The sequence below is a fragment of the Echinops telfairi genome, unplaced genomic scaffold (genome assembly GCF_000313985.2).
Source record: "Echinops telfairi isolate 266 unplaced genomic scaffold, ASM31398v2 ScPeMD7_2;HRSCAF=8, whole genome shotgun sequence".
Classification (NCBI taxonomy): Eukaryota; Metazoa; Chordata; class Mammalia; order Afrosoricida; family Tenrecidae; genus Echinops; species Echinops telfairi.
Window position 1 is genome coordinate 23,029,175 of NW_022103898.1, and position 11,418 is coordinate 23,040,592.

At 52.9% G+C, this 11,418-nt stretch overlaps 1 protein-coding gene across 1 annotated transcript in view; it reads left to right on the forward strand.

Annotated features, from left to right (window-relative positions):
• NT5DC3 (5'-nucleotidase domain containing 3) overlaps nucleotides 1-10,128 on the forward strand; it is a 37,518-nt gene extending 27,390 nt beyond the window's left edge. The window contains exons 12-14 of the mRNA XM_004700346.4: nucleotides 1,960-2,100; nucleotides 5,761-5,825; nucleotides 8,672-10,128. Of these exons, the coding sequence (XP_004700403.2) occupies nucleotides 1,960-2,100; nucleotides 5,761-5,825; nucleotides 8,672-8,924 (459 nt within the window). The 3' untranslated portion in view covers nucleotides 8,925-10,128. The remainder of the gene's footprint in view (nucleotides 1-1,959; nucleotides 2,101-5,760; nucleotides 5,826-8,671) is intronic.
• The last annotated feature ends 1,290 nt before the right edge of the window (nucleotides 10,129-11,418 follow it).

Sequence of the window (11,418 nt, forward strand, 5' to 3'; positions counted from 1 at the left end):
TGAGAAAACATCCCAGCCCAGTCCAGATCAAGTCCGTAAGTCCAATATTAGCCCATATGTCCGATACCAATATATAAAGTCCTCTTTAGACTCACGAAACACATGCAATTATGCTGAATGCAGGAAGATCACAGGCCAGTGGGTGGGAAGTCTTGTGGATCCAATGGCAGTGTAAGCATCTCAGCACTAGCAGGGGTTTCCATGTGGCTTCTCTGGCTCCAGAGGTCTGGCTCCATCAGCCTCTCTCCATGTGGCTTCTCCACAGGGATGTCTTGCAGGGAGTGAGCATGTGTCCTACCTCCATTGAGCTATTTATCTCCTTAGCTTCTCCAAATGAGGTCATCAAGCTACTACCTGATCAACAGGCTAGACTCTACCCCTTCACTCTGAATCCCCAAATTGACACCAGATTATGTAACTACCACATGGCCTAGCTGGGATGAGGCATTCTGGCTGTAAAAATAGCACTGGGCCTTGGCCTACCTCCTCAGACTTCACCAGTGGGGAGGAGCATCGTGATCAACATCAACAGTCCCGGGTGCATTCCTATGAAGTGAAGGCGGACACACTCCCCTCCTGACACCTGCTGCACCTCCCATGGCCCGCCCTACTTACCTGCTTGGCTTGACAGTCTGTCGCTGTGGTCACACAAAACTCACAGATCACACCACAGTTAGGGAGTGGATTAGGGAAGTGCAACAGGTTACAACTCAGAATCGGGAAAGACCTGGAATACAGTTATGCAATCAGGACAGCTTCTTCTCAGCCATGCCTGTAGTCATGTCTGTTTTGGCACCTTGACCCGGCCTCTTCCCTGTTTAGGCAAGTGCTACAAAGCGGTTAGCTGCATCAATTAGTGCTTGGGGAAAAGGGTAGGGGTGGGGGGAAATTCTCCAGTAAACCTTGGCTGGAAAGTGCTCAGCTCTCTAGTTCTGTGAGTTGGCAAGCCTAGCTCTGCTAAGCTGGAGGCAACCCACTTTGCCAGCAACCCTCCTTCCGGAAGGTGCTCAGCTCTCTCTCTCTCTGTACGATGGGGTACACTCACGAGAGCTGCCTTGCTCTCTGGAATCTCTGTCCACCAGCTCCTGGGGCTCCTGGTTCTGCTGCTGCTGTTTCTGTGCTGTGGCTTCTCAAAGGTTCACCATTGCTGTCTCTAGTGTTACAGCTGTTTCCTGGGCGTAGAAGCTTCTCAGCACAGGGACCCCAGCTCTAAAGGATGTACACCACTCCTGCTCGTTTTTAACAATGGTAGTGAGGGCCCTCTCTGCTCTGGGATTGGCTCTCTTTTAAGCCTAACAGGATGGCCCAATGGACAAGTCCTCTTGTTAGGGCTCCGTACACGTTGTCTGCCTGGTTCACTCCTACAGGGGTGGGTGCCATGCCCTCTGTCTACATGGTCCCGCCTAGCCATTTGGTAGGAGTTATAAGACCATGTGTGGCCAGAAAGGCCAGAGTAAGTAATTCATTGTGCCACACTGGCCTGTTGCCAACTGAGGGGCGATATTAGAAGACATAGGATGAACAATGTGGCCACGCATGTGTATGATCCAGTCTAAGCCTGGGAGGAATTCACAGTCCCTGGCACAGGGAAGGTGCCTCCTGGAGGCCTGTGGGTGAATGGAATGAAGGTTGGAGTTCAAGTTGGACCTCGTTCTGCCTTCAGCCTCATTGTTTTTGTTTGTTTCCCCGTGGACCTTGGTTAACGAGCTCAGATCCTGTGCTTCCTGGCAGGGCTGTGGTTCCCCAGCTGTTCTTTCTGGACCCCATGGTGCGAGGTGGTCGCTTGAACCTGTGGCTCAGTTGGGATTTGTGCAGTGCAGTCGTTTGCGGCTGCTTGGTTAATAACCAGCGGTGTCAATTAAGAAGGCATGGCAGGGATGTCTGTTGCGTCTGGGCAACGTAACAAGGTGGTTCAGCTGCCCTTACGAGGAACTCTGACGCTCTGACCTGTGTGCCTAGGACCTGACCCTGAAGCATGGCTGGAGGACGGGCGCCATCATTCCAGAGCTAAGATCCGAGCTCAAGATCATGAACACGGAGCAGTTTGTCCAGACCATGACCTGGCTGCAGACCCTGACGGGCCTCTTGGAGCAGATGCAGGTTAGGAGGGCTTCTCCCGCGCTTTGTCTTCTAAGCCTGAAGTCAGTCCAGTGGTCAAAAGTGAGTTCAGGTTGAGAGGAGCCCTGGTGGCGTGAAGATGACACCTTGGACCGCTAACTGCAAGGTCAGCAGTTCAACACCACCAGCGGATCTTCAGGAGAAAGATGGGACTCTCTACACCTGTAAAGAGTTGGAGTCTCAGAGACTCACAGGGGCAGTTTTGCTCTGTTTTACGGGGTTGTTATGAGTCAGCATCGACTTCATGGCAGTGAGTGAGTGTTTGGTTGTGACTTTAAAGTCCAGGGCTTACGTCATTCCAGGAATGTCCTTTGTGGTGTGGTCTGTGATTCCCTTTTCTGTGGCCCCTAACGCGGGCCTCCTTGCCTGCTCCCTCCACTCCTTGGCATCAGCTATCTTAGTCTGAGTGCTGTCTGGGTGTAAGTAGCCCGGAGCCCATTCTCTGGACCAAGGTATCAACCCTGCTCATTCTGGGTTGAAGCTGAGTCAGGATCTACTTTCAGCAGGTCTGTGATAATGTGGGATCCTTATGTATTTGAGTCCTGGTGGTGTGGAGTGCTCATGCATTGGGCTGCTAACGGCAAGGTCAGTAGCTCGAACCCCCTCGCTGCTCTGAGGGAGACAGACGAGGCTTTTCACTCCTGTAAAGATTCACACTCTGGGAAACCCACGGGGGCAGTTCTTTGCTATCCTATAGGGTCGCTGTGAGTCAGATGGCTTGGTGTTAGGTGCCATCAAGGAGGTTCCCACCCACAGCGGCCCTGTGCACAGCAGAAGGAAACCCTGCCCTGTCCTGTGCCTGCCTTCCTCACAGTTGTTCCTATACTTCAGCCCCTGGTGGCAGCCACTGTGCCCATCCATCTCCTGGAGGGTCTTCCTCTTTGGGCTGCCCCTCTGGCTCTCTGTACAGAGAACCACTGGGGGCTCTCGTGAACATGGAGATTTGCTGCAGTGTGTCTGGGGGGCAAGGCCAGTCATCAGTAGAGGTTTGACCCTGAATGGACCTGTTGGAGACCCTGCTCTTAGCCAAGCCCCTGGAGCCTTGTTCTCCTCAGCTCGGTGCCCAGGGTCCGCTGGCCTGCTTTGGCAAGGGGCAGGGAGCCCTCGCCTGTCCTGTCCCAGCTGACTGCCTGGTGGCACTGACTGGGTGACGGGGTCGGGAGCTGAGGCTGAGCCACAGGGGGTGTGGAGCCCCACCCCCCACTACACTTGGACCAGCTGGCCTCCTCTTGCTGTGCCCTCTGTGAGATGGTGATTGGAAATGACAAAGCCTGTTTGCAGCTAATGCATTTTAAAGTCTGCGCTGCACAGGGACTGCACGATGAGGGTGACGATGAGGGTGACTTGTTGTCAACCCTGACACGTGGTGGCCTGTGTCTGGGGGCCCCATCTTCACGAGGCCTGGTAGGTCTGTGTGTATGGAGTGTGGAGAGGAGACTGGGCCGCGGAGCTGGTCCCCCCTCCGAGCCCTTCCCTGGCTGTACATTCTGGGCCCTCTTTTTCTTTGAACCGGTGGCTAGATTTTTGTATAAAACCAAAACTGAACTCTCTGTCGTCGTGCCGATCTGACTCATAGCTGTTTTCATTTGTATACTTACGTATAAGCAAGAGCGGTAAAGGTTCCCAGAAAATGGAATGAAAGGTAATGAAACTTCCATAAACTCATTGAAACCCCTATGTATGTATATAACCCCTTTGTATATATTAGACCCCTATGTATATATGAGCACGCGCGCGTGCGCTCTCTCTCTCTCTCTCTCTCTCTCACCTGCTAGTGTAGTGGACTACACCTTGGGATGCTAACCACAAGTTCAGCTGTTAAAAATCATTAGTGGCGGGCGAGGTGGGAGAGAGTTGAGGCTTTGTATTCCCGCAAAGATTTACTCTGTCCTATACGGTCAGTGGCAGAGAGTGAGACACACATACACACATACACACTCACTCACATGAAGATATGAAGGAATCTAATCATTCCTTGTTTTGTCTTACAAATTTTTCTTGTCCATTCGCGTCACATCTCCCAGTTGTGAGTAATTTGTTGATTGAAATGTGAAAGCTGTGAACAGTATGCTCAGAGAACCTCCGGGCAAGCCCCCAGCGGGGTCCCCTCAGCAGTGTTCCGTCTGGCGGCCGCTGCCCCCTGATGCCGTCAGCCGGCCGTGGCCACTGGCAGGAGTCGAGATTGCAGGCTCAGGTGAGCGCCTGGCTGACTGAGCAACAGAGACCGCCGCAGCTGACGGCCAGTGGGCCAGCTGCTCAGCTGCACAGAGGTGGCCCCTACGAAGGCCTTGGCCCGGGTCAGGTGCAGAGGGCTCATCTGTGTGGGGCCCCTCCGGGCAGCCTCTCCTGCCCCTGGAGCATGTGCGCTAGAGTCCTGCTGTCCTGCTGCCAATTGGCCACTGGGGCTCTGGAGAGAGCTGGGGGAGGTCCACGGGCCTCTGTGGGTCGCCTTGCGGGCTGTTGCTTTCTGCCCCACGGTGGCCAGGTAGAAGAGTCAATCCTCTGTTCTCCTTTAAGTCTGAGGTGCTCCACCCTTTTATGCCTCTTGTCAGAATGGCGACTTTTCTTTTAACCCCTCAATTTTCAAAGCGAATATAATTACATTAAAAAGAGAGAGAGAGAGGAAAAAAAAAGAAAACCATGGATAATTCTACTATCCACCACAAATTAAAAACTGAAAATTTTTTCTTGTTAATTTCCCCAAAAAAGTTCACTATTTTCATAGCCTTGCAATTCATGGATATACTTCTTATTCTTGCTAGTTCCCCTGAACTGGCATTCCTCTGTTTACATATGTGTATGGTATATGTGATAAAATAAAAATGAAAGCCACTGTCGTCGAGTACATTCCAACTCATAGGACAGAGGAGAACTGCTCCCTCGCGTGTCGAAGGCTGTCAGTCTTTCCAGGAACACAGTCCCGTCATCTTTCTCTTGAGGAGCAACTGGTGGGTTTGAACCACTGCCCTATGGTGAGCAGCCCCAGGGCCTCACTCACAGCACCGCCATGACTTCTGGATCAATGTAATAGGTAGTGTATATTAAGTGCATGTTTATACAGAGTGCGTGTTTATGCACAAGTGACGCATGTCTGTTTCATATGATCCATATATATATACTATATGTATGTATTTTATGTATTTACTGTTGAGCTTGTTAGTTGCTGCAAAGCCATTTGTGAAGAATAGTGACATGTGGGCTGAGTAGAACTGCTTCATCGCATTTTTACAGCGTAGCACCAGGGCTTTCTTTAGCGGTGCCACTGGGTGGATTAGAACCGCCGACTTCTCTCCTTGTAGTTGACCGTTTGTGCCCCCTAGGGATGCCTGATTCCTTTAGGCACACACTGTTTATCCACAGCCCTCGCATCAGACTTTAATAGCCTCACGATATTCCATCGTCACCTGTGTGGCGTCTGCGTTTCTGGTCTTCCCCATTGAAGAGTCTTTTCCGTGAGGAAGGTAAGATTTCAACGGAGGAGTCTAGAAATGTTTTACTTCCCACCAGCGCTCATGCCTTACACGTTCAACAATAAAGCCCTCTAAGAAAAAGGGTGCCCGCTCAAACACCCTCCTCACCTCCTCACCTAGGGAGCGATTTGGAGCCCAGGTTGTCCTAACTGTGAGCGTGTGTGTCCTGCAGGTTCACCGGGATGAGGAGTCCCAGCTGGTACTGCAGGAGTGGAAACGAGAGAGGAAGGAGATAAGGTAAGAGCTGCCTGTTTGGGAGGCAGTTGACTCCGGGGCCTTCCCACTGCCCAGCCCATGCCTCGCCCAAGGCCCTGCCTGAGGATGGATTTCGAAACATCCCACGTTAGCTGCCAGGGAGCGCAGAGGGCTCTCAGGTATGTAGAGTCAGCCTTCTGTTCCCACCCTGGCCATTTGAAGCATGGGGGACTTCACTCTGCCTCTCCCACGAGGGCAGCCAGGGTGGGCTCTGATGATAATGACCGCATCAGGTGGCCATTGGGAGCCGGCTCGAGGTGGACCCTGCACCCTCAATGAAGGCTCCGGCTCCTGGTGACCAGGTGCTTAGTAGCTCATGACTTCTAGGACTCTCAGGCCTGAGCACACAGTCAGTGACTGGGAAATAAATCCCTCGGGCAGCAAGTGCTGGTGGGTGTGAGTGAGTCTCAGGGGACAGTTCCAAGGAGGCCATGCTGACAGTCAGGCTCTCTGCAGATGGATGCCCTGCGTGGCCATTTCTCCCGGTGTGCTTGGCCTTCCAGGCGCAGCCTGGGCTCTGAGCAGCGAGCAGCCCTCCTCTGGGTCAGGCTAACCACCAGGAGCCCATATCTTGTTGGTGTTGCTAAAGACAAGGCTGGCTTTCATTGCCTGCTTCTTCCTTCTTGGGGTTATCAGCTGTCTGACATGCCTTCTAACCTTGTTTCCCTTGGTGTAAAAGTGTTGACCGTGATGGGGAAGGGCTATAGTGTGTTTGACATTGGGGCCGTTGGCATTGGTTCCTATAGCCCAGGGACAGCTCACCTGTAAGAACCTCCGATGATTAGATAAAGGAACTGCTTCTCCCATCGGTCGGTTCTGGTCTTTGAACACCTTTGTATGTCAGTGAGGTTTGAGGCTAAAGTTTAGAAAACGTTGACACGGCAGTTTCAGGGCTGTTGCAACATCCACCTGTCCTAGAATGCCCAAGGAGGCATGCCAACAAAGTGACTTTATCACACAGTTGAGTTAATGATTGTTTTCCAGAATTTTGGGGTGCCACATTTGTTACTGATTTACCCAATGGTCGGACGATACTCACTTTGCTGCGCCTAGGGGGCAGCTCTGACGCACAGTCGAGCGTTTCTCCATCAAGTTTGAAGTGGCTGCATTTTAAGTGGGCTACCACGTTTTTCTGCTCCTGAGGTGCCGCTGGATCGACTCAAACCACCATCTTTTGGTTAGCAGCCAAATATGCCAACCATCATGCCACCCAAGGACTCCACATCTCCCCCACACTCCCAGAAGCAGCCCAGGTGTGGTTTGGAAAATGGTGTGTATGTTTCCGGAGGGCAAGCACACTCATGCCAGAGCCTGAGAACAACCTGCTCTGTGGGCAGAAGAGGGGCGCGGGGGCAGAGGTGGCTAGATGCGCCAACTTTTCTCGTTGGGGATGCTCTGAGCTACTTGTTCTTCCTTTTAATAACTTTATTTTTTGTTGTTGAGAACGTTGCTCACAGGGAAGGTCTGGGATGCCTACCACTGTTTCATCCAAAGACAGAGACCAGGTTGATTTGAGAAACTCTTAAGTGTGTTTCTGCAAGTGCTTGGCAGAAGGAAACAGTGGGGTTTGCTCCCTCCAAAATGGCCTCAGCGATTCAGAGCAAGTCAAGCGAGTTAGATGCCTTAAACTATGTGGCAAGTTCCAGAGACTGTTTCCCAGGTTTGTTACAATGAGTTGGAGGATGGGCCAGCCATGGGGTACAGGAGGCATGTCTCACAGAAACAGGGGCCATCCTTGGGCCGTCACTCCCTCCCATTCGGTCTCAGGCTCCAATGCTTATCCAAGTGGCCCTCTCTGCCCAGATGGGTCTTGTTTGCCCAAACACTGACTTAGAACAGCCTTATTGATTAAGTTTAAAGTGAATTTTTAGTGCAAGGGGGCCTGTTCACATTCTGGGTTTTAGCAAACTAAATTTTCACAGATAAGATCCCAAGCTATATGCATTTCCAGTTATGTGATTAAGGGCGGGTAGTTCTTTATCCCTCTTCTATCCAGAATACACACAGCAGAACACACCCCAGGTCAGCCATGTGCAGTCACGTGGACAGGTCATGTGTACACGTACTGCCGATGACAGTCTTTCCTTTGTCAGCCATCCTCACGGAGCACCGACTCACGGCTCCCGTCGTTCCCAGTCATTCCCATCTTGTTTTGGGAGTCGCTGTGAATGTGGTCCCATATAGTTAGGTCTTCTAAGAGCGGATATCTCAGGGCCATAGTGTCAGGGATTTGTCCAGCCTTCATGGTTCTTGGAAGTCTGGGAATTGGTCATTCTGTTGGGCATCCCTCCCCTTTGTTCAGGATTCTTACACACTCTTTGATCAAAGTGTTCAGTGGCAGTGGTTGCGCACCATCGGCTTCTTCTGGTCTCCTGGCAGAGGAGGGAGTTGTTCACGGAGGCAGTTAGCCACACAGTCCATTGCCTCCTCTTATTCCTGGCTCTGCTCCTTCCTGTCTTGCTCCAGGTGGATAGAGACTGGTTCTTGTACCTTGAATGACCCCTGTAAGCTTCTAAGACCCAGGTAGCAAACCCTCAGCTCTCTAGAAGATAAACAGAAGCACGGACCATGGTATCAGGCTAATTTACTGGAACGTTCATTGAAACCAGGACCCTGAATTTCCAAACCGAGTGGCCAGCCCTCATGGGGTGTTCGATTGTACTTCAGGAAGGACAGGTTGCCGTCCATTCGGACATCCCTGTAGAAGAACTAAAGGATGAATGAATGTATGAATGAACAGTTTGGGTCTCGACTGTGTTAAGAAACGACCTTTCTTTATCCTTTCCCGTTTTATCTCGTCTCACCACCTGTCCTTTGCTTATCCTCAGAGAAATGACCAAAGGTTTCTTCAATGCCCAGTTTGGGAGCTTGTTCCGGACAGACCAGAACCCGACCTACTTCCTGAGGCGCCTGTCACGCTTCGCGGACATCTACATGGCCTCGCTCAGCTGCCTCCTGAATTACGACGTCAGCCACACCTTCTACCCCCGGCGGACTCCGCTGCAGCATGAACTCCCCTCCTGGTCGGACCAGCCCTCCGCCTTCAGGGTGCCCCTCCTGCAGGAGGCCCAGGCCAAGTAACCGCGCCCCCACCCTTGAGAACAGCCCAGAGTGACGTTGGCCCCCGGTTGGGGTGGACGTGACCGAGGGGGTGACTTGGGGTGGGTGTGAGTGCTGACGAGAGCACGTAGGCCTTTCGTGGCGGATGCTGTACTTTCTGGAGAATACTCCCTGGGTTGCTGGGCAGGAGCCAGCTCCTCCGTCCGTGTGTCCCGCCCCTTCCTCTACACGCCCCGTGACAGTGGGGCCAGAGGGCAAGCTTCGTCTCAAAACTCTGGGTGGCTCACCCTTCTGGTTTATGAAGGTGCCACAACTTATGTCTGCTTCTCTGCGATGGGCGAGCCATCTGAGGCCTCTCCCACTCGGGCAGGGCGGTGGGCAAAGACAAGCTGCAGGCAGGAAGCGGAGGATGCTGGGATCCCTGCAGCAGCAGCAGCGTCCTGCTGCTCTTCATAAGGCTTCCAGTGGCTAAGCCCTCAGAAGTGGGCTGCCTTGCCCTCCTTGCTAGTCTCTCTTAGTCTGGAAGCTCTGCTGAAACCTTCCACCAGGAGTGACCCTGCTGGTGTTTGAAACGCTGGTGACGGAACTTTCAGCATCCCGGCCACACACAAGCCACCACATCCCGAGGACTAACAGCAGAGTCGTGGAGCAAACGTGGCCACGGCTGAGCACGGGCAGCGCTTTGTTCTCTCGTAGACAGGCTCGCTGGGAGTTGGGGCTGACCGGGGGCACCTAACGGCAGTACCATGCCGTTGTAGGAAGTCACAAAGAGGATCGCATCCCCAAATCATTAGCTTCCATGTCCACCCTGCCTCCTTGGGAGGACTTAGGAGAAGGAGCCAGAAACGTTACAACTCCTTTAGCCTCTTGTCCTGGCTGGTCTGCTTCCTGTGGCCTTCCCCAGCATGGGTGGGACCACTGTCCTGCCTGACCCCGGGGGCGGAGGGTGAGACCACTTTCTGGGTAGCAGGGCTGATTTTCCCCCAAGGGGAAGGAACCAGCAGGACCAGAGGAACCTAAATGTGGGGACGGTCTCCCAGGAGTGTGCTTATCCTGAAGTGGGGAGACCCAGCGTGAGTGCAATGTCCTAGGGAAGGGCCACGAGCCCCAGCCTCTGCAGACTGGCCTTGTGTTGAGATGGATGCCCTGCCAGTGCTCGGTTTCCTGGTGGAGCACAGAGAGGCAGACTCCTGAGGACGTGGCCAAGGAGTAGAGGTGCTGATATCAGAAGGGGGTGGGGGTGGGTGGTGGGTGGTGTGTGTCCGTGTCCTCTCTTAACCACCTCCAACCTCCCCCCACTTAGAGTTTTCCCCTGTAGGATTTGCATGGGGATCTTGGGGGTGGCGCGGGCGCGTGGTTTTGGGTGACTCTCTTCAGCGTTAGTGTGTTTAAGATGGGAGGCGATACAGGTCAAGAAATGGAGATGATCAGAGGTAACCTTGTCCGGTGACCTTTCTTCCCTCTAAGGGCAAGGTCATGGCAGCAGCTTGGGTCCTCAAGCTGGCCCTACGGCTGGGCGGGTGCCTGCAGGAGCTTGTGGGGAGCGCTCATTTGTTCCGCTGTTTCTGTGATTATTGAGGACCAGGCCTGGACAAAACAGCAGCCTGGCATTTCATTGGCGCCCTGCCTAACGTGGGCATGATGAAGTGACCTCGTACGTTGCACCCTTTGCACGGCCGATTGTTGTCACGGGTTGTACCAGTCTCGCTCACTGTGGTGAGGAAGGGGCCCTGCAGACCCTCTTTCGTCTTCCCTTCCTGGCTGCATTTTGTTGGGGTCCAATTAGGTGCAGCAGGGTGTTTTTTGTCCACAACACGTGCACCCGGTCTTTGTAGTTTCCTCGCCTGCCTGCTCCGTGTTGTGGGAGCATGGTTGGTGGTTGCAAGGTTGACGCCTGGAACTTTCTTGGTGTCAGGACCCTCAAAGGGTGCAATGGTGCTTCCGGCTTAGATAGAAGCAGAGTAGGGAAGTGGCTTTAGTTATTTATTTTAATTCTTGGCGTTTATCTAGTTAGCTCTCCCCCGATGTCGACTCCGTGTCAGTTACAGGGCGTGTATTGACTTAGGAGGAGAGTAGGACTATGAGGGGGGCCTCCCAAAGTTCGTGGAAGAGTTCCATGATCTTTGAATTCCATTTTTCCATGAGCTTTTTGAAGTTCTGTCCTATTGATGAACCCTGCCTTCGTGGATGACGAGGGTAGGTGACCCAAGCCTTGGGGGAGGAATACACATGGGGTTGGGCTTGAGAGGGAGAGGAAGAACAGTGTACGTTTCACCACTCCGCTGGTGGAAAGCATTGCCATCAAATCACTGCCCTGGGTTTCTGTGGTTCTTTATAAGAGTTGAAAGCCCTGACTTTCTCCCACCGGGTGGGGGAGTGTCTGGTGGTTTCGAACTTCAGACCTTGTGCATTGCAGCCATACTCTACACCACTGTGCTATGGGCAAAAGACAGGGCTTTCTACTCCTGTAAAGAGGTGCAGTTTTGGAAGCTCATGTGGCAGTTCTGCCCTGCCC